This window comes from Mustela nigripes, chromosome 6 (genome assembly GCF_022355385.1).
Source record: "Mustela nigripes isolate SB6536 chromosome 6, MUSNIG.SB6536, whole genome shotgun sequence".
NCBI lineage: Eukaryota > Metazoa > Chordata > Mammalia > Carnivora > Mustelidae > Mustela > Mustela nigripes.
Window position 1 is genome coordinate 7,231,932 of NC_081562.1, and position 22,258 is coordinate 7,254,189.

Sequence of the window (22,258 nt, forward strand, 5' to 3'; positions counted from 1 at the left end):
CCTCAGGTTTGGGGGATGTGTCTTCGGTAGCCCTCCTCCCCACATCAAAGCCCTCAGAGCTCTCAGGCTCAGGTTCACCGTCCTTGGCCTGACATCCAGGACTCTAGCCTCATGTGGTTCCTCTCTTCCTTCCAGCATCAGCCTCTTGGGGAGGCCACTGCTTGTCTCCAGACACGCAGTGGGCTGCCTCACGCTTATGTCTCTCTGTTCACGTTTGCACCGTTGGCTGGAATCTCATGCCCGGTTGACTGACTCTCATTCAGCCTGAGCTCAAGCGCCGCCTCTGCTAGGAAGTGTTCTCTGACCACCTCCCTGCATACCAGACCCCACGCCCCACCTGAACTGGGAGCCTTCTTCAGAGTTTCTGGTCCCAGGTGTAACATAGGGACAGTCTGTACTGAAATGGTCTGTGTCTCTGCCTGGGTGCCCGCTGAGGGCAGGGGGGACCGGGCATAGAAGCTTCCTCCGGGAGGTGTCCATGAAACTGAGCCGAACCTTCTCTGTGTCCAGACCTCACTAGGAGAGGGACTCATCACCGCCGGGGCGCAGCTGGTGGAGCTGGACCTGAGCGACAACGCCTTCGGGCCTGATGGGGTGCGAGGCTTTGAGGCCCTGCTCAAGAGCTCCGCCTGCTTCACCCTCCACGAGCTCAAGCTCAACAACTGTGGCATGGGCATCGGCGGCGGCAAGGTGGGTGCGGCGGGCCCTCCGCCACGTCCCCTCCCTCCCTCCCTGCCTGCCTGCTCCCCTGCTGCGTTGGAGCAGGAAGTAAGTGCCTGTGGCCGCCATCTGGGAGGGCCGGCCCGGTGCTTTTCTCTCCAGAGGAGCAAGGCCTCAAAGGCAGCAGTCTGTGGCCAGTGGGGAGAGGAGGTGGAGGCTTGGAGGGTGGGGTTGCCTAGCAACCATTCCCAGTTCTCACGTTGTCTTGGCAACACGGAGGCAATGTCTGCTGGCTCTGCAGAGCGCCGGGCTGGGGCATCCCAGACTTGCTGTGCCCTCGGAACGGCGTGCAGAGCCACGTGAGGCCCGGCATGTACGTGGGGGAGAGAGCCCAGGAAGAGAAACCGCTTAGGCCTGGGCACAGTTCAGGACTGGGCCTTGCCCGAGGTGCCTCCCCCACCCTGCCAGCCGGTCAGCTGGTCTGTGTGGAAAGGTGTCTCTTCTCTTCCCAGAGCCTGCACTGAGGGAGCCCAGCCTAGCTGGTTCTCTTTTGTCGTTCATTCTGGCTGCTTTAGGCCCAGACGCTAGAAAGGCCAGTTCCCATCCTCCGTATCCGCACTCAGCATTCTGCTCGTTCTGACCAAAAGGAGAAAAAGGCTGGGACACGGGGACCTACAGCGACTGGGAACGTCTTCTCTCTGAAGATGGCTTAAATACATTACCCTGATTCTCCCACCCCCACCAAGAAGGGGGTGATGCTATTCCTATTTTTCTACCTGAGTGGATTTGGGGTTAGAAATCTTGGGTCAAGTCCCCAGATGGCGTCACTGGGGTGGGACTGAGGTGGGACTGGGGTGGGACTGAGGGATTTAAACCTGCTTTCGTGCCCGTTAGAGCAGCAAGAGGAGCCGGTGTTGTGCTCCTGGTGCCCCAGCCTGAGGAGCCAGAGCGGCCTCCCCTGCAAGCGGCGCCTGCTGCCTCTTGCCCCACGGGAGGGAAGGCCGGCTCAGTCAGCCCCACGCCCCCCACCCCCGTCTAATTGGGCAATAAGCTGTGCACGTGTGTGAAGACGTTAAAATGTTGGCATCAGCACAGAAAATAGGTCCAGCCCACCCTAGAGCAGGGTGTGCTGAGGGAGCTGGAGACACGCCTGGGAAGTGCCCCAGCTTTGCCATCGGCTCTCCTCTGCCTCGTGGCCAGCCACGGGACCTGAGGCTCCTAGAGCTGCCTAGGAGTGTGGCATGGCGCGGGGACAAAGACTGAACCTTGTGGCCAGGGGAGACTCCCTGGCAGCGCAGCTCCACTCTGAGGTTTTTTTGTTTGTTTGTTTGTTTTTTTATTTTTTATTTATTTATTTTTTTAAAGATTTTATTTATTTATCAGTGAGAGAGGGGGGGAGAGAGCGAGCACAGGCAGACAGAATGGCAGCAGAGGCAGAGGGAGAAGCAGGCTCCCTACTGAGCAAGGAGCCCGATGTGGGACTCGATCCCAGGATGCTGGGATCATGACCTGAGCCGAAGGCAGCTGCTTAACCAACTGAGCCACCCAGGCGTCCCTTTTTTTTTGTTTTTTTAAAGATTTTATTTATCTATTTGACAGGGATCGCAAGTAGGCAGAGAGGCAGGCAGAGAGAGAGAGAGGAGGAGGCAGGCTCCCCGCTGAGCAGAGAGCCTGATGCAGGGCTTGATCCCAGGACCCTGAGATCCTGACCTGAGCCGAAGGCAGAGGCTTTAACCCACTGAGCCACCCAGGCGCCCCATGTGTTTGTTTGTTTTTTTATTTAAAGATTTTATTTATTTATCTGACAAAGAACACAAGTAGGGAGAGCAGCTGGGAGAGGGAGAGGGAGAAGCAGGCTCTCCGCTGAGCAGGGAGCCCAATGCGGGGCTCCATCCTGGGACCCTGGGAGGATGACCAGAGCCGAAGGCAGATGCTTCACTGACTGAGACACGCAGGTGCCCCCCACTCTGGTATTTGTTTTTTTTTTTTTTAAAGATTTTATTTATTTGACAGATAGAGATCACAAGTAGACAGAGAGGCAGGCAGAGAGAGAGAGAGAGAGAAGCAGGCTCCCTGCTGAGCAGAGAGGCTGATGCGGGACTCGATCCCAGGACCCTGAGATCATGACCTGAGCTGAAGGCAGCGGCTTAACCCACTGAGCCACCCAGGCACCCCCCCACTCTGGTATTTGACTTGTACTTGTCTTTACTGCCCATACTCTGATTCAGTGAGACCCTCTTGTCGCATCTTGTGGGTGCTGGCCTTGCTGACCTGTGCCTCCTGTGAGCTGCTAGCGCCAAGGTCTCCCGGTCCCGCGGAAGCTAGTCCCTCCTGCTGGAATGTGTTCACTGTGGCCTGTGTGCCACATACACGGAACGGCAGGGGCCCGAAGGACTCACTGGGAGTGAGATGTATCCCTGTGCTGGGAGCTCTTCAGACCCAGAGTCTCCCGGTTGGACTCTAGTAGGTGCTGTGGCCTTACCATGGTGGTCTCAGAAGGAACCAGGGAGAATGGGATCCCCTGGGGCAGCTGGTTCCTGCCTCCTCAGAGATTTCTTAGGAGGCTGGTTACAGCAGAAGTCCAGTCTTGAGCCTGTGCACAGCCCACCGGGAGTTGGGCTGGTGGTCATTCTTCTGGCCCTCCCTGCCCCCAGAGACGGGGAGCTGTGCAGTCAGGCTGATGCAGCCGTCAGTTGGGGCTCCCCTGCGCATTTGCCGTGGGACCTCGGCCGGCACAGTTACCTCTCTGAGCCTTGGCTTTCTTTCTAATAGAGTCAAGCCAATACCACCTGCTTCCTAGGCTCAGTTTGTGGTTGAAATGAGAAGGTGTGAAAGTACCTTTGTCGAGAGCGCGGGCCCTCTAGGAGGCGCGCTCCGAACGTTGCCTCTCTTCTGTACTTCTCGTGACTGCCCCGTTTTATTTACCGTGGTCTCTGGGTTCCCAGCAACCAGCCAGCAGTTTGCTCTGTGGGTATCACCAGGTACTCGCTATCTCCTGACACCTCCCAAGCCACGTGTCTGAGGTGCGAGACAGAGCCATGGTCTCGGCCAGCTCCCCCTAGGCACTGGGCGATGTGGAAGACGTGCCAGAAGATTGGGGCTCTGGTCCACAGTCTTCCACTAGTTTAACAACCACAGGAATGTCCCTGCCCCTCTCGGAGCCTGCAGTTCTTCGGCTGGAAAGTGGGAATCACCACCGTCCTCCCCACAGAGGGCTTCTGGCTGTACAGGAGCTGGCTTGCGGTTGGCCTCTCCGTGTTGGTTTCTCCCTTCCTTCCGGGTGTGTGTCCCCACCTCTCACCCAAGGCTAGATCCCACAGGGTGGTGGGACAGACACACGGAGCCGGCTGTAGGGTGCTGAGCACAGGCGCGGAATGACATGGTGCCTGTGAGCTGTTCTTTGTCCCCGGGTCTGCCACCAGTAGGTGGCACAGGATGTTGAAAAACAGGGCTTCCTGCCTCAGGGTTGGGCCTCTTGTCTTCCCCCCACCAGATCCTAGCGGCGGCTCTGACTGAGTGTCACCGGAAATCCAGTGCCCAAGGCAAGCCGCTGGGCCTGAAGGTCTTCGTGGCTGGCAGAAACCGTCTGGAGAACGATGGAGCCACTGCCTTGGCGGAAGCTTTCGGGGTGAGTGGCTCCAGCACACCTGGCCCCGCCATGCCCCGAGACAGGCTGAGTTTTGCAGGGTGACAAAGCTGGTAGACATCCAGCTCTGGAGTCGAGCTGGGAGGCCTGGGGTGAGTTGCTTCCCCGTCTGCACCTGCTGGCTCCTGCAGCGGGGCCGAATTCCTGTGCACCGTCCTCCACTGCTGGTGCATTGGTGGCGGCTCCCTGGAGTAGTGTTTGAGAAGGCTGTGGGGTTGCTCTGATCAGTGGGTGAGGTCTGCTGGGCTCAGAAGTGGCAGCGGGGTGCCCGAGCGGTGAGTGGGATGACAGCCTGGCACGGCGCTCGCCTGGGCTCATGGAGGGTCCGTGTCTCTGGCCTCCACTGGGTGGGGCACAGAGATGCTTTGAGAGGGGGAGGCGGGGAGCAGTGGCTCAGGTGCCCTCTCCCCTCTGCCTCCCCTCCCTTCACCCTTCACGGCTGCCCCGGTGCCCTGCCCCCCCACCCCAGGACACTGTTGAGACCCTGACCTTGAGCTCTGTGAGAAGGCCATGCCTGCCCCAAGGCGGTGGGAACTTGGGAGTCTTTCTTTTCTCTTAATTTAAACGTTTTCTTTGGCAAACAGTATCCTAGGCAGCATTCATCACACTCAGGCCAGAGCGGCATTCCCCACTGTCTCCCTGCCGGAGCTCATCTCGGGCAGAGAGGGAGCATGGCAGCGGAAGGTGCCCTGGGTCTTACTGGACCCCTGGCTGCAGGGAGCTCCTGCTGCCGCCAGAGCTGGGGAGCCCGGTTGCCATCCTTGCGAACTCTGTGCCGTTAAAGGTTACACCTTCTCTGCACCATCCCCTGCCCCCCGCCCGGTTGCTGTCCCTGGTGGGCTGGGAAGCAGGCTGGGAAGATGGTGTGCTGTGTGAGTGCGAGCCGCCGGCAGACGTCCTCCCGTGCCCTTAGAGCGGGGCTCTTCGCACAGGGTCCCTGGGCTGTCTCTAGTCTGTGGGTAGAATTCAGGGAGTCTTTGAATGTGGCTGGGGGAAGATTGCATGGTTGACAACCACTAAAGTAACTAAAATCTAGTGTTACCTTGAATCGTGAACGTAGAATAAATCTCAGCAGCGTTCAGAATGCCCGTGATTGTGACAAGTATGGAAATCACAGATTTTTCACATCAAGTTACAGTTGTTACAGAGACGTTGGAACCTCTGTTTCCTGCTCATCAGCATCGCGGTGGCGGTGGGCTTGCCCGCGGGTACTGTTACCTGGTGCCTTTGTACTAAGGAGGGCATCTACTGCTGCAGCACACATTTGGGGTTTTTTCTAAATATTTTGAGGACTGTCTTCCAGTTGAATGGATTTCCTTTTAGTTCTGTATTATTTATCTTAAAATTTTAAAGTATGTTCAGGAGGGAGCCATGGGCTTTAGCAGATGGCCCAAAGGGTCTGGTACCAGAAGATACTGAGAAGTCCTTACTGGTAATATTCCTTCACTGGCCTACCTGCCTGCATTTATCTGTGAACTCCCTGTGCTGTTCTGGGCACTGCGGAACTACAAAAGGCCCCTAAGTGGAGAGTCCTCGCACGCCTGGCCTCAATCCTTGGTAGCAGTAGAGGCTGGAATGTGGCTCTCCTTGGGAGCTCAGGCTGGTGGGGTGTAGACAGGAAAGTGGCACCGATGGTTCAGGATGAGAAACACAGAGAGGAAGGACAGTGCTCTGGGGGCACAGAGAAGAGCGCTGGACCGTGCCTGGGGGCAGGGGGATCCTGGAAGCCCTCCTTGGGGAGGAGGTGTCCAAAATGAGAGCTATATATAGGAAGACAGCATAGGAGTCAGTCTATCAAGAAAATGTCCACAGATAAGGCCGCAGTGTTCCATGCAGAGCGAAGGAGGTGTCGGAAGATGGGGCTGAACAAGAGCTAGGTGGTTGGAGGAGATTCCGCGCTGCAGAGCAGCAGGGAACGTGCGGCACTGGTTGTGCTGTGTAAATAGCGCGGGAGAGCCCCGAGCAAGACCGGCACAGGAGCTGTGTGCAGTTTGCAGGGACGGACTGCGGCTGACCCCCGGGCCAGCGCCCAGGGTCCTTGCGAGGTAGAGGACACCTGTGTATGATGCAGGAACCTGTGTTCTGAGCGGTGTGACCCTGCATGAGTTACTTACTAGCCTTTCTGATCCCTAGTCTTCTCTGTCCAGGTAGGTCTCCCTCCCGAGATTGTGGAGAGGATCAGATACGACCCTGCGCAAAGCTTTGAGATCTGTGCGCCGCATAGCCACGGGCAAACCTGGGCCCGAGCTGACAGCAGCCCTTCCCCTTCTGCCCGTTGGATACTGTTGGTGCGGGGCCTATCCCTAGATAGCTCGGGAGCCCACCACCCTGCTCTGTCCTTCCTGCCCCTCACAGATCATCGGGACTCTGGAGGAGGTCCACATGCCTCAGAATGGCATCAATCACCCCGGCGTCACGGCCCTGGCCCAGGCTTTCGCCATCAACCCCCTGCTACGGGTCATCAACCTGAACGACAACACCTTCACCGAGAAGGGCGCCGCGGCTATGGCCAAGGTAAGGCGGGGGCGGCGGGGTTAGGGTGGGAATAAGCAGGTGTGGCTGCTGCCTTCTGAACACACCCATCATCAGGTAAGCCCCCTCTGCCCCTCCACCAGGTATGTGCCCGGCTATTTTGAACATTCCAGAGTGGGGCACATGTCACAGGCTTGCTTGTGCCATTTTTGGGCATGTAAATACCGCCTCCCTCTGAGCTGCTTCTACATCCAGCTGCTGGTGCTGGATGTGCTCTCAGAGGCTGCCTGGCTTCTATGTTTCTCATTGATTCTTTCATCAGCTGTTAATTGAACTCTGTACCTCGTGCAGGCCAGGCAGAGTTGAATCAGACTCTGCCTCCAAGGAGCTCCTAGTCCCAGGAGGGAGGGGAGAGGCCAGCGAGAGCGCAGGGCCCGAACCTGGCTGGCTGGCTGGCTGGCGAGACCTCACAGGGCCCCAAGCCCCATGAAAGGCTAGTCCCGCTGCTGGGGGCTGTTAGCAGAAACGGGGGCAAGGGTAGGGGAACACACAGGAAGTTCAAGTCAGACTTAGGGAAGACTTTCTGGAAGAAGTCACATTTTGACCAAGTCGTACAGGGCTTGGTCTTTCCACATGGACTGTGGACAGAGAAGAGTGTTTTGGGCAGAGGGATCCGCAGCGTGGGGGGAGGCCCAGAGGTGGGAGGGAGCCTTGTTCCATTGGTCCTGGTTTGAAATGACCAGGGTTCAGGGTGTGTCTAAAGGCTGGAGGAGGGGCGGGGAGTGGGGGGGGGGTCTCTTGCTAACGCCGTGGCTCTCCCATGAGTAATAGGTGTGCAGGGTTTTAAGTTGGAGGTTCGACTTGGTCAGATTTGGGCTTCAAGAAGGTTCTGGCCGTAGCACAGAAGTAGGGTGGAGGGAGGTTCGCGAGAAGCCGGGAGGGAACGCGAGCTGATGAGGTTCGGGGAAGGCCAGGTGAGAGGGGCGGCGACAGTGTGAGGACAGACGGGGTGAGCCGTGAGCTCTCGGAGGCCCTCGCCCTCACCCTGGCCTTGGCTTCCTCCTCGCAGACGCTGAAGACCTTGCGGCAGGTGGAGGTGATCAACTTCGGGGACTGCCTGGTGCGCTCCAAGGGCGCCGTCGCCATCGCAGAGGCCGTGCGTGGGGGCCTGCCCAAGCTGAAGGTGCCGGCGCCGCCTGTGTCTCCCCGCGCGGGGCTGGGCTTCCCGCACGCTCGGGTTGCTGCCTTTGGGGCAGGGATGGGGTAGTCTTGAAGGCCGGGAGGGCCTAGGTTCGTGGCTCAGTCCTTGCACAGCTTCCCTCGTGCTGTGCAGTCCTGTCACCTGTGTGATAGGAGCCGCTTTCCTCATTTTTGAAATGGGAGGAGGGAGCCGTGAGGTCAGGAGGGTGTAGCACGAGAGAACGCACCCAGCGCCCGGCACGCCACGACGGAAATGGCATTATTTTTATCGTGAGCGTTACTCTGCCTGGCTGGAGGACAGAGCCTGCCTTACCCTCCCGTGGGGAAAACAGAGGCTTCACAGTAGGTCCCGGTCCCCCGGCCTGTGGTTCTGTTTGCCTCTACTTCTTCCTCTTATTTTTAGGAGCTGAACTTGTCGTTCTGTGAAATCAAGAGAGATGCTGCTCTGGCTGTTGCCGAGGCCGTGGCGGACAAGACCGAGCTGGAGAAGCTGGACCTCAACGGTAAGAGGGACGGTGGCCTTGGCCCAGGCCTGCCACGTGGGCCCTGCTGCCCTCTTGACCTTCCTTCCTCTTGTCTCCCCCTCCCGCCCATGAACAGGCAACATACTGGGAGAGGAGGGCTGCGAGCAGCTTCAGGAAGTGCTGGACGGCTTCAGCATGGCCAAGGTGCTGGCCTCCCTCAGGTAGGGGGCTGCGAGCCATGGCGCCTGTGGTTCTGCGTTTAGTTGCTCCGAACCCGCTGTTGGAGCCCCTGTCTGTGCCAGGTGCTCTGCGGGGCGGCGGGTGCGAGGAGCCCGTGAAGGTCTCTGACTCCCGGCGTTCCGGCGGGGCGGGTGGGCCGGGGACGTTGGATTAGCAGGTGTTCGGCAAGGAGGCAGGAAGAGCCTGGGAACGGGCACCCTTTGGTGCGGGTGAGCCGGGGGCTTCCGAAGGGATGAGCTTTGATCTGAGCGACCGCTAAGGTGGGGAGCAGTGAAGTCCGGGGGCAGGGGCTGGGCTCGCTCAGGACTGTTTGTACAGTCAGACTTGGAGATGGGGTCTGGAAAGGTAGATGGTACAAGCGAGTGCGGGGTGCGGGGTTTGCGGGGCCGACGTGCAGGGGGAGCAGGGGCCGGGGTGGGCAGGATAGGAGCCGGGTGGGCCGTCAGCATCCAGTTGCCTCTGCCCTTCTAACGCCCAGGACTCCTTCATTCACCTGCAGCCCCTCACTTGTGTCGCCTCAGGGCTAGGCCGGTGCTGCCGCTGAGAACCGGGGGCTCAGCAATGGCCTCAAGAGGCTCGTGGTTCCAGAAGCCCCCCCTTCCCCTGTCCCCTGCAGCCGCAGCTTTCTGTGGGCAGTGAGCCACGGGTGGCGCATTCTTGGGATCTCAGCCTGGGCAGTGTTCATGCCAAGTCAGCTGTGACAGACCATTTTCTTCTTTTTCTCTGTTTCCCCAGTGGGACTGGGGCCCATGTGGGACAGGGATGAGATCTGGTTCCTCGGTGTTCACGACATGGGCTTCCTTGGGGGAGCAGTGGGCTCTCTGCTGACCCACGTGGCCCCCCACCCCAGGAGCAGCTGCTCCCCCAGGCCTCTGCAGGCTCCCTCCCATGTGCCCGGGCCGTGTGGGGGTGTGGAGCCAGGCCTCGGCGCCAGCGTAGGCCACTGGGCAAGGAGGGTCCGCTTTAGCCGAGTCCCCTCCGCAGTGATGACGAGGGCGAGGATGAGGATGAGGAGGAGGAAGAGGAGGAGGAGGAAGAGGAAGGAGAAGAGGAGGAGGAGGAGGAAGAAGAGGAAGAGGAGGAGGAGGAAGAGGAGGAGGAGGAGGAGGAGCCACAGCAGGGGCGAGGAGAGGAGCCATCCACACCGTCAAGGAAGATTCTGGACCCGAACAGTGGAGTGAGTTCCTTGTCGTTTGCCAGGGTCAGAGTCTGGGCCCTCGGATGTGAAATCCCGAAGCATCTTCAGGGGGTGGTGGGTGTGGAATCCGCTTAGGTACCCTGGGTGCAAAGTGTTTTTGAACACACACACCTGTGAGTAAAAGAAGAAAATCTCCGCCGTGTGGCTGTACTGCTCTCGGCTTACGCTGTCCCCGGCACAGGAGTGTTCATTTGTGCGCTGTGACGGGGTTATAGCGTGTGTTATGCAGCTGCACTGTTTCTTACGAAACACATTAAATATTTCTAAAAGAATAGGGTAAAAATCAGCACAAATAGAAACTCTTTTCCTATCCATTTAGGTGACCCGTAGGGACAGCCTCCCGTTCTGGAGACTGTGGCCCAGCTGGGACACTTGGTGTCCCGCTTGCTTCACTAAGAGGCTGATGTCGACAGGATGGCCGTAGTCTGTTCCCTCACAGACTCCCAAGTGCAGCTTCTGGAGAACTACGGGTTGGACAAGGACCCCCGCGCTCACGTTGAATTTCACTTTTTTCCCAGTTTAGGAAAGCATTTGAGCCAATGGCTGGGCACCTCTGGTGCTTCCCCGGGCTCCACTCGAGTTCCTGGTGGGGTCCCCTTCCACCCCCACATGCCTCCTGCGTCACTTCTGGGACATCGTGTGTCCCAGGGAGGAGCTCCTTGGCCTAAGGAGGGGGCTTGCCCCCACCGCAGAGGCTCCTGCACTAGGAGCCAGTCAGGGAAGCGTCTGTGGGCCCCTCAGCCTTTAGGGGCCTGCCTGTGAGCGGGAGGGAGAAGACTGCATTCCGAGCCATAGGCCCCCAGAGTGAGGGGTGCGTGTTCTGGGTGAGGAGTCTGGGTTCGGACCTGTCCAGAGCCATCTGTGCCCCCTGTCCCTCAGGAGCCGGCCCCCGTGCTGTCCACACCGCCGCCCGCGCTGTCCACACCGCCGCCCGCAGACGTCTCCACATTCCTGGCTTTCCCCTCTCCGGAGAAGCTGCTGCGCCTCGGACCCAAGAGCTCGGTGCTGATAGCCCAGCAGGTGCGTGACAGCGCCGCCAGCTGCGGTTTCTGGAGCCGCAGGAAGACGGGGACCAGCAGAGCCCGGGCTTTGGGGGGGACGCTGCCAGTGGGAATGGGGGCTGCCCGGTGTTTGTGTGTGTGTTAGTTTCGGGGGCAGAGTTTAGTGACTCGTCGGTTGCACTGAACACCCCGTGTTCACGCAGTCAAGTGTCCTCCTTAATGCCCCCCCCCCCCCCCCCGGCACCCCGTCCCCTCCCCCACCTGACTCCGGCAGCCCGCAGTTTGTTCCCGGTAGGTGAGAGTCTTATGGTTTGCCTTTCTCTCTCTTCTTTCTTTTCCTTCCCTTCTCCTGTGTTCATCTGTTTTGTTTCTTAAAGTCCACATATGGGTGAAATCATACATTTGGTTTTATCGGACTTACTTTGCTTAGCATGATATCTAGTTCCATCCGTCGTCGCGGATTGTTACAGCTTCCTTTTTTTGATGGCTGAGTAGTACTCCGTCTGTGTATGTCGCACATCCTTATCCCTTCGTCTGTCGATGCGCAGCTGGGCTCTTTGCCTAGTTTGGCTACAGTGGCCCTTGCCACCATAAGCACTGGGGTGCAGGGACCCCTTCAAATCACTGTGTTTGTATCCTCTGGGTAGATACGTACACGTTTGTTTTTTAAACCCACAGAAACACGAGTGAGTATGACCCGCGTGTGTACCTCCCTCCGGGGGCTGCAGATGATGCGCTGCTGGGAACACGCGCGGGCCGCCGACGGGCAGGCACGCGGCACCCGGGGACACCTGGAGAGTTAGGGAGTTCTCCCAGGACGCTCTGGTGCGCACACACCTAGGCTCCGCCTCCCACCCTTGTCCTCCTGGGGCTCCCGCGGAGGCCACGTGCCTGCCAGGGCCCTGCTGCAGCCTCGTGTGTTGGCTCACTGCCCGGATCGTCCGCGGCGGCTGTCAGGCACCTCCTGTCTGTCAGGCACCTCCTGTCTGCCAGGCACTGTCCTGAGTGTCCCAACATGGTTCTGGTATCGAAGCCTTTTGGCAGCCCACCATGTGGACCCTCTTACCGTGTGTAATCTGTAGATGAGGAAACAGTTTTGATGAGCATAAGTAATTCAATGGGCCCGCTCTCCGCGCTGGCTTGGCATTTTGGCTGATGTCCTTTTTACGTTTTATTTGTGTTCTGTTCTTCCTTCCTGTGATGCATGGGATGAAAGGTCCACTTTTTCCTCTAATACCAGCCGTCATCTGTTGAGATGCGTCAGCAAAACTGTCAGCAAAATCATTGTCCCCTCCGTGCCCACGAGTGGAGGTCACACTTAGGCCTGCGCTGTGTCTGGACACTCGCGTTCGTTCCCCTTGTCTCCACTTCCGTGAGATTAAGCTTCCTTGCTCGTGAATGTCGTCTTTGCATTATCTGTTCAGCTTGGATTATCCGAAGGGGCCCATTGGGCCATGGGAATGACCATGGTTGTGTGGACTCACGGGCTGTGTGGACTATACACCGCTGTGGGCCAGGCCCCTGCCTAGCTCCAGGGGACCGCACGGGGTGAGGCAGGACCCATCCCTGCCCCCCTAGCCCCGGAGACCTTGGCGCGACACAGGCCTCCTTCAGCCCGCAGCGGTGTGCAGGCACACCTTCCCTGGAGCTCTGGCCGCTGGTGACCAGCCGTTGTCTCCTGTGTCCTCAGACCGACACCTCTGACCCAGAAAAGGTGGTCTCTGCCTTCCTGAAGGTGTCGTCTGTGTTTAAGGACGAAGCCGCGGTGAGGACAGCTGTGCAGGATGCAGTAGGTAAGGCGGCTTGGCCTGGGTGTGGCTGGCTCTGCCGCCCTGCTGCCTCCGGGCTCAGGTGACGTTTCTAGTTGCTGGAGCCCCTGGTTGCCGCGCGCGGACGTGTGCACCGCTCTCTGCCCTCTTCTGCCTTTTTGGTTGGGTTCTTGCCGTGGAGCAGGCTGGCTGCGGTCCCGTCTTACTTTTTACGGAAGGGGGAACAGAGGCCTTTCCAGAGCCGTACAGTTATGTCTAGTTGGATCTCATCAGGTGGCATCTGCCGTAGAAGGCCAGATAGTGACAGCCCCGAGGCCCTTCCAGGGGTGGCCCGCCCGCAGGAGAGGTCATGAGCTTTTGCCCTCATCTCTGAGCCTCCACACAGTCCCCCCACCTGGAAGCCTGCAGGATGCCTGCTTTCCCCACAGCGTTCCCAGGGCTTCCTGAGATCTCTCTCGTCCGGTCGTGACCCTCCCTCACCACCCCACTCCCTGTGCTGCTTCCGTGACAGCACCTGTGCCCTGCGCACCTTGAGCCCCGCCAGGTGGGCCAGGCTTGGCCAGGCAGGGAGGGGACGAAGAGCTCAGCACGGGAACAGGGCAGAGAGGAGTGGGGCTCCGTGTGGCACTTTGTCCTGGGTGGGTGCACTGTGGGCGGCATTGAGGCAGGAGGGCCAGTGGGGAGCGAGGCCGATGGGGGCGGCGAGGCCGGGTGGAGCCCCTAAGTCTGCTCCTTGTGGTCCCAGCCCCGTGCGCATTGATGGGAACAAATTACCTGCATTCTGTTCCCCAGAACAGCTGCCCGGCCGCGCGCAGCCCCAGTGTCAGTAGACCCCCACCCCTCCTTTCCTGACCTTCTCTGCTCGTCCCCGCTTGCTTGCCCCCCCAGAGTGGCTGGAACCTCCCCCCGGGTGATCTGCCTCCTTCATCTCCACCCCCACCGCCCCCCACCCCCACCAGCCCCAGTCACGCAGGTTCCCAAGCCCCTTTTCAGTGTGTGAGGTCAGGACAAGAATGGCAAGGTGTCACAGCGGGCGGGTTGAGCCTTTCCCTCGGTGCTGGCTGTCCCCTCAGCCTGGGACCCGTGACCGCAGTCTGCCGCCCTGTGTTGGGCTGACTCGTGCAGGAGGCGGGCCCCAGCCCGTGTGTGCCGGGGCTGCGTGCCCTTGGCCGGTGGGTGGCCGTTCGCTGCAACAAACTTGCTGCCCCATGGCTGCTTCTGCTTTGCAGATGCCTTGATGAAGAAGGCCTTCAGCGCCCCCTCCTTCAACTCCAACGCCTTCCTCACCCGGCTCCTCATTCACATGGGGCTGCTCAAGGTGAGGCTGTCTGGGAGGGAGGGGGGACACCAGGGGCAGCTCGGGCCACGCCTACCCACCCACCCCGACCCACACCAGAGTCCTGCTGGGGCCCGGGGCCGTTTAAGCCCCGTTCCTCCATGATGGGACTCAGCTCGACCTCAGCCATCCCAGGGGCCTTGTAGCTCACTCTGCCTTGTGCTGTGTGTTCCCCTCACAGAGTGAAGACAAGATCAAGGCCATTGCCAACTTGTACGGCCCCCTGATGGCGCTGAACCACATGGTGCAGCAGGACTACTTTCCCAAGGCGCTCGCGCCCCTGCTGCTGGCATTCGTGACCAAGTGAGTGTGCCCTCGCAGCCCCCAGGGCAGCCGCACCTCGCATATGCAACCCCTAGTCCGTGGAGGCTTCCCCTTGTGCGGGGCTCTCAGCATCTGTGTTTAAGTGTCCCCCCTCGGTGTCTTTTCCTGAGAGAGACAGAGGACACGGAATGGCCCCCCATTTTCTCATGAGGAAGCAGCACTGGAGAGTTGCCCAGGTTCTCTGTGCTGCTCAGTGTCCTGTCCTCAGTCTCTGGGAGCAGATGTCTGTGGGAGCAGTTCTGTGTCTGTTCCCTTGGCCACAGGGCTGAAGCTAGAGGGCCTGTCACACCCGCACGTGGGCCTCCGCCTGCAGACACCAGATGCTCAGAGCCTGGAAACCTTCGCCTTGTCCTGCAGGAGAGTCATGGGCCGTGGTGGGGCAGTAGCCACGTTGGGTAACAAGGAGCCTTCACACCCCAGCGCCTGTGAGGGATGGGTCGGAGGGCTCGTCCCCTGTCCTCACTGAGGTCCTCTGTGGCCCCAGCCCCCTCCTGGCCTTCCTCAGACCTTAGTCTCCCTACCTGCCCACGAGGCTGTTGAATGAGGTTGTCTCTGGTGGCTCGGACCCTCCACAGTTGCTGGGAATCCAGTGCCTTGGGGAAGGCTGGCAGGGGGGAGCGAGCGCAGCACAGTCCTTGCCTGGTGGAGGCGATGAGTGTTGCGGGGTCATCTGGCTCCATGTGGTGAGGATCCCCGGCCAGCTTCCAGGACTGTCGGCGCCACGGCCTCTTGGCCACCGTGACATCTTGTGGTCTGTTGTGCTCCTTGGGCTTCATACTCTCGTATGTCTGCCCACCTGCCACCACCACACCTACCCCCCGCCGCCGCTGTGGCCGACACCACCCCTTCCGCGGCACCTGCACTGGCCATTGTGAAAAGTCGAGCTGTGGACGCCTGGCTGGCCCAGTTGGTAGAGCCTGTGACTCTCGATCTTGGGGTCATGAGTTTGAGCCCCGTGCTGGGGGGAAGAGCTGAGTGTTTGGCCCTCTGCCAGAGTCCAGGGCAGGCCCTCACCCTGGCTGCAGCTGGATGTCCCTCCCCAGCCTCCCCTGCCCAGGTGCACTCTCCCCTGTGCCGGTTCCCACGGCGTGGGCTTAGTTCCGTGGAGCATCTACTGGCCCTGGCCCTGCCCGCCACCACCTGACAAAGCCCAGTTCCTTTCAGCCTCTAGTCAGAATTGTTCCTTTTGCCTTTCTGTTGCCCTAGGGCTGGGTGTGGACCCACAAGAAGAGACCCTCTCCCTTGGTGCTGTTGGTCAGTGGCAGGGTGTGTGCCCCACCCCCAGCACAGGCTTTGTCTATTCCACTTAAAAGAGGGGAATTGGTAAAAGCTGTCCCTTAGGCCGCCTTTGAGGTGACCACAGAGTGACAGGCACCTTTCCCCTCCCTCGACTCCTGGCCCAGTGGTCTGATACGGCGCCTGTGGGCCGCACATCCTGGCTGCACCCCCACTCGCCAAGCCTCCTTTCTTTCTCTGTAGTGAGATTCATGATCTTTTTTTTTTTTTTTAATTTTTTTTAAAGATTTTATTTATTTATTTGACAGATTACAAATAGGCAGAGAGGCAGGCAGAGAGAGAGGAGGAAGCAGGCTCCCTGCTGAGCAGAAAGCGGGATGTGGGGCTCGATCCCAGGACTCTTGAGATCATGACTGAGCTGAAGGCAGAGGCTTTAACCCACTGAACCATCCAGGCACCCCGAGATTCATGATCTTGACGGTGACAGTGGCCAGCCCGTTATCTGTGAGGGGCCCTGTGGCCGTTGGAAGGACCCTTGCACAGGCTGCCGGGTGGAGAGTAGGGCCTGGGTTCCCACCGCTCTGAGCTTCACACACCCCCCACCCTGCAGCGCGCAGAAGGCAGGCTTCTATCATCTCCCCCACAGAGTCATCGTGAAGGTCAGAGAAAGAGTCTGGCACATTTCTGGCCTCAGAAACAGCCCCGATCCCCCCCTCCACAGTGGGGATGGTGGCCCTGCTGCAGCCTGAGGTCTCCGGCCCGAGCTGTGTGGGTTCCCTCCCACCCCCTACACTGACTCTTCTTTCCTCACACAGGCCCAATGGTGCCCTGGAGTCCTGCTCCTTTGCCCGCCACAGTCTGCTGCAGACGCTGTACAAGGTCTAGGTGCGAAGCCAGCGTCCCCCCGAGCCCGCAGCCCGGACCAGTGACTTGGGAAGGGACGCGGATGAAGGACTCAAGCCAGCCAGAGGCAGGGAGGCTCTTTGTTGCTTGTGTCCTGTCGGTCCCCGAGTGCGTGTCGGTGTGGTGCGTGTGCAGGTGTGCGCTTCCTGTCAGGGTTGGGGTTTTTAATGTCTCCCTGCTGGACTGGCCCTGGTCCCACTGGAGGGGAGCTGGCCCCCCGAAAGGGCTGCAAGCTGCTCTGCCATTAAACTCCTTGCCGTCTGAGGGCGCTCTGCTGATCCGCGCCTCCAGCCCGAGGCCCTGGTGGCTGTCCTCTCCCGCCTTGCCTTCCCTGCCCTGCTGGGCTGCCCCAAAGCCCGGGCAGCTGCTGTCTGTCTGCCCGCCCTCCCCTCTGTGTCGCGGCTGGGCTGCGTTTCCCGCCCTGCCTGGGGCTGCTCACTTAGTGGCCGACTTTGCCTCCTGTCACTAAGCCCTGGTCCCGTGGCCACTGCCATCCACACTCTCCATCACGGCCGGGCTGATCTCTCCGCCTGGACTGCAGAGACTGCCACGGGCGTGGGCCCATGGGGCGGCCAGCAAAAGACAAGACTCCGGTTCCCAGGCCGTGTGGACAGGAAGAGAGGCCGGTGGCGGACCCTGGGGGTCTAGGAGCAGGACTTGCTGGGTGGATGGTGCGCGCTCCAGACCCAGTGGGGCCCGCGCCTTGCTGCTGAGATGTCTGTGACTGGCCTGGGGGCCATGCTGGGGGGTGCTTTTTGGTAGGCCCAGACCTGGTCTCCGGCCCCCGGGGGCGGGGCCCACAGAGCCTGAGCTGTGGCTCAGAGGCTCCTAAAGGACCAGGACAGGGTGGGGACTGCGCTGGAGCCGCCCCCCCCACACTCTGTGTTTTCCCCTTTGCGCTCTTTGTGTGTCTGGGCTGTGCCCGGGGCTTCACAAATAAAGTCATCTGTGGCAAGCGTGGGCACTGAGCAGTCTTTCATCTTAAGGTGGGTAGTTGGGGCTTAGTACCTGGAGGCCCAACCAGTCCGGACGGGTTGGTCCATCCCCAGAAGCGCCCCTGCGCCCACCTTGTATCGTCCCATGGGGCACGGCGTGCCAGCTCACCGTGGACAGCTGGGCAGTTCATGCCCAGGAGCGGCGCACGAGTCCTGGGGGTCAGGGAGCGTGGAAGGATCTCTTCCTCTGGGTAAAGGGTCTGGAGCTGGGCATGTTGCAGCTGTCCAGCTTCCTCTTACCCTTCACCAAGCCTTTGGGCTGTAGCGCCCCCGGCCCCTGCACTGCTCCATCGATGGACCTGGCTAAGCCAGACCCTGTCCAGATTTTGCCACAAGCCTCACTGGCTGCACGGTCAGGACCCCCGGGTCTGGCTAGCAAGGTCATGTCACAGGGTTGAGCTTGGCTGGGAAGCACCCATGGGGTGTCTGGCCATAGGGCCTGGAGTGGAGGGCACCCCCTTGGGGTCCTTCCTTCCCTTTTGCCTCATGTGGTGGGAGGACAGCAGACCCTCCTCACCACCTGCCTGAGCCAGCAGCACGCCTGGGGAGCCCGTGCCTCCCACTGAATTCAAGAGGTGCCTCCGAGGGACCCCTGGGTGGCTCAGTTGGTTGGACGACTGCCTTCGGCTCGGGTCATGATCCTGGAGTCCCAGGATCGAGTCCCGCATCGGGCTCCCAGCTGCGTGGGGAGTCTGCTTCTCCCTCTGACCTTCTCCTTGCTCATGCTCTCTCTCACTGTCTCTCTCTCAAGTAAATAAATAAAATCTTTAAAAAAAAAAAAAAAAAAAAAAAAGTGCCTCCGAGCTTTCGAAGGGGCAGCATTTCCTTATTGGCTGTGGACCACTCAGGCAACAGGCACTCTCTCTCTTGGCTGGTGGTGGCAGAGATTCCCATGGCTTGGCCCCCTACCCCCTGCTCCGTGAGGTGATACGGCAGAGGCAGGTAGAGTTCTGACCGACCCCAACCCCCACCCCTTCGCCAGGCCCTGTTTTGAGCTCTAGGCCACAGGCACAACTTTTGGGGGGCTCCCAGTCTGGCACGCGAGACGAACAGTCATGGCCCAGTAAAAGGGATGGTGGGCAGTGAGGTCAGGGAAGTCTTCAAGAGTTAGGGGTGCATGGGGTGCCCAGGTGGCTTAGTTGAGCCTCCGACTCTTGATTTCAGCTCAGGTTATGATCTCAGGGTCGTGAGCTCAAGCCCCACTCAGGCTCTGCGCTCAGCAGGGAGTCGCCTGAGGTTCCCTCTCCTTGTCCTCTGCCTCTGCCCCTCCCCCTGCGCCGGTGCTCGCTCTCAAATAGATTTTTTTTTCTTTTTTTTTTCCAGAGAGAGATCACAAGTAGGCAGGGGGGCAGGCAGAGAGAGAGGGAGAAGCAGACTCCTCACTCAGTAGGGAGCCTGATAACGGGGCTCCATCCCAGGACCCTGAGATCATGACCCGAGCTGAAGGCAGAGGTTTAACCCACTGAGCCACCCAGGAGCCCCTCAAATAGATCTTAGATGGGATACGAGAGCTGAGTCTGGAGACTCCAGTAGAACTTCTCACAGGTGATCATTTAACAGATGGAGAAACAGCTTCACGGCTGGTTCTCCAGCCTGGCGCACCCTTCCAGGGTGCCTGGTGCCGGCCCTGTGGCCTCCGAGGTTAGGAAGGCACAAGCATCAGTTCAGACTGAGAAGTGCACCACGGATCTCACCGAACCTTGCGGGAGGCCGGTGCTGCCTGGCTGCTGGGACCCACACACCACAGAGGGTCCTGTTGGTCTCAGGTACAGGCCCCAGCCCCTACCCAGTCCCTCAGACCAGCTCAGGGTTCAAGACTCCTGACAGCCGCAGGTGCAGGGGAGGGCCTGAGGCTCAGCCTCTAACTCGGCCGCCTGTTGAGAGCTGTGTAGCCTTTGGAAGTTCCCCTCACTTGGCGCTTCCAAGACCTATAGGCAACCCTGAGATGACACAAGCCTCAGGACCTGCAAGATCAGAGATGCCTCGGCTGAGACGGCCTGTAAACTGCGAGTACAAAAGGCCTGCTCAGCCCGAGGCTGTTCTCACTAAAGGGAGCCCAACTGTGGGCTTGGGGCTAAAGCAGCAATAATTCCCCCCCTTGTTTTTTTTTAAGATTATTTATTTATTTATTTATTTGACAGAGAGATCACAAGTAAGCAGAGAGGCAGGCAGAGAGAGGAGGAAGCAGGCTCCTGGCCGAGCAGAGAGCCCGATGTGGGGCTCGATCCCAGGACGCTGGGATCATGACCCAAGCAGAAGGCAGAGGTTTTAACCCACTGAGCCACCCAGGCGCCCCAATAATTCCATTCTGAAGCTCGACTAGAAAGTCCCCAGGAAGCACGGCCAGAGGTGCTCCCAGGCAGCACTTCCTGATCACAAGAACCTAGAAACGACTCAAGCCAAAAACGCATCAACTCTGGCTACGCGCGTGCCGTGGGTGAATCAGGAAGGTCGCTGAGTGAAGAAAATCGGTACGTACCATGGGTTCAAAAGCTACTGTGTGTAGGCATGTGCGTGTGTGTGCTGAGCCCAGTGCTCAAGATAGCAGTTTGTCTGGGGAAGGCAGGGGACAGGACGGGTGGAGGGACAGTTACACACGGTCATCCACCAAACATTCAAAATGATCCATATTTATTCATCTAAGAGCCATATTTTTTTTAAAGGAGGGAGGTAAGGTAAAGAGCTTTTTTCTTTTTTTTTTTTTTTTTGATGTCATAAAAGCACAAGGTATAAGGACATTTGCCTCTGTCAAGTTGAAAGTGAAAAACAATGACCAAAATTAAGAACTGGCAAGGTCAGAGAACGCTGGACTCCTCCGTCTGTCATGTGAGGGTTCGTGTTGAGAATCGTACATCTAGCTGAAAACTGGGCAAAGGATAGGAACAGGCAGTTCACCGAGGATGCAACCTGAGAAGCAAAAAAAGATGTTCCCCTTCACTGGAAATCAAGGAAATGCAAAATAAAACCACAGAGATGCCGTTTCAGACCAGACTGGCAGATGGCACTAGAGGAGACCCCAGGAAAGAGCAGAGTCGCTGACATTCTGCTTGTTGCCGGAGGGATATCAGACTAATAAAACCATGTCGGAGAGCGATCTGGCGGGGACTCTGTGAAGACAAGTGTAGCCTGTGATCCCAAATTCCATTTATAAGGATCTTAGAGAAGCCCTTGTACATGGGCACAAGGTGACAAGTTAAAAGGGCAGTTTCATGAAAGATTCCAGAAAATTAGTAACGTCAGTGTCCACCAGGGAAAAAAATCGTTGATGACGGTATGTGAAGTGTGCAGTGAGGTAACGTGATGCAGTTACGGGGCGCCTGGCAGGCTCCGTCGGGAGAGCATGTGACTTTTTTTTTTAAGATTTTTATTTATTTGACACAAATCACAAGTAGGCAGAGAGGCAGGCAGACAGTGAGAGAGGGGAGGAAGCAGGCTCCCTGCAGAGCAGAGAGCCCGACGTGGGGCTCAATCCCAGAACCCTGGGATCATGACCTGAGCCGAAGGCAGAGGCTTTAACCCACTGAGCTACCCAGGTGCCCCGAGCATGTGACTCTTGATCTCAGGGTTGGGAGTTCGACCCCCACATTGGGTGTAGAGATTAAATAAAAACTTTGAAAATTTTTAAAAAGATTTTTATTCATTTATTTGAGAGGAGAGAAAGAGAAAAAGAGTGGGGGAGAAAGAGAAGCAGACTCCATGCCAAGGGGAGGGGGGCCTGATGTGGGACTTGATCCCAGGACCTGCAGATCATGAGCCAAAGGCAGAAGCTTAACAGACTGAGCCACCCAGACGCCCCTAAAAAAACAAAAATTTTTTTTAATGCAGCAGTTAAAGTGTATAATACAAGAGATAGATGCAGGAACTGTCTCCATTCATGTGAATAAACCTTAAAAATGTTGGGTGAAAAAAACAAGTTTGCAAAACAGTATGTACTGTCATACATGTAGTCTAAAATTTTTAATGACACGTTACAGTGAAGTTCTATTGCCTCAGGAAAGTGGTTGCCTCGGGGGGGAGAGTGAGGGAAGAGAATGAGACAAGGTGGAGAAAAGGGGGCTTCCGACCGCTTGCGCTCCCGCTTCCAGTGTGTGTGCACCCCAGGAGGGAAAGCGGGGACCCCAGCCCGTAACCTGTAGGCCCGCAAACACAGCAGCATTACAAGAGTCAAGAGATGGACGCAGCCTAGTGTCCATTAACGGGGACAGATGAAATGTGATCACTACACATGGGGGTGCAGTCGGTTGAGCGTCCAGCTCTTGATTTCAGCTCAGATCTGATCTCAGGGTCATGAGATCGAGCCCTGTGTCAGGCTCCACGTTCAGAAGGGAGTCTGCTTGGGTTTCTCTCTCCCTCTTCCTCTCTTCTACCCGCTGCTTTCTCTCTCTTGCTAAAATAAATATATATCTTCAAAAATACACACAGTGGAGTACTGTTCATTCATAAAAAAGTGAACTTCGGACACATGCCATGGCAGGGATGAGCCTTGAAGCAAAGTGCTCAGTGAAGAAAGCCAAACAGGAAAGGACAAGTAACACGTGATCGCACTGAGTAAGGGGTATCTCGGAGAGGTTACTAGGGGCTGAAAACAAAGGAGAGTTACTGTCTCTTGGGTGTAAAGTTTTTCTGTTTGGGATGACGAAAAGTGTCTGGAAAGGGGTAGTGGTAATGGTCTGCACAGCATTCTGAATGCACGGAATGCCACTAAATTGTGCAGTTACAGGGTTAAAATTGTAAATTTTATGTAATGTACATTTTACCACAATTTTTAAAATCTTAAATGTAGAAGACAAAACTACTGATCTTTAAGGAGTTTG

General features: G+C 58.1%; 1 protein-coding gene across 1 annotated transcript in view; it reads left to right on the forward strand.

Moving 5' to 3' along the window:
• The window catches only part of RANGAP1 (Ran GTPase activating protein 1), a 31,288-nt gene extending 13,879 nt beyond the window's left edge, over positions 1-17,409 (forward strand). Inside the window, exons 5-16 of the mRNA XM_059401928.1 lie at positions 511-690; positions 4,154-4,288; positions 6,662-6,820; positions 7,848-7,961; positions 8,382-8,481; positions 8,579-8,663; positions 9,667-9,859; positions 10,760-10,900; positions 12,572-12,674; positions 13,880-13,968; positions 14,168-14,289; positions 16,362-17,409. Of these exons, the coding sequence (XP_059257911.1) occupies positions 511-690; positions 4,154-4,288; positions 6,662-6,820; positions 7,848-7,961; positions 8,382-8,481; positions 8,579-8,663; positions 9,667-9,859; positions 10,760-10,900; positions 12,572-12,674; positions 13,880-13,968; positions 14,168-14,289; positions 16,362-16,431 (1,491 nt within the window). The 3' untranslated portion in view covers positions 16,432-17,409. The remainder of the gene's footprint in view (positions 1-510; positions 691-4,153; positions 4,289-6,661; positions 6,821-7,847; positions 7,962-8,381; positions 8,482-8,578; positions 8,664-9,666; positions 9,860-10,759; positions 10,901-12,571; positions 12,675-13,879; positions 13,969-14,167; positions 14,290-16,361) is intronic.
• The last annotated feature ends 4,849 nt before the right edge of the window (positions 17,410-22,258 follow it).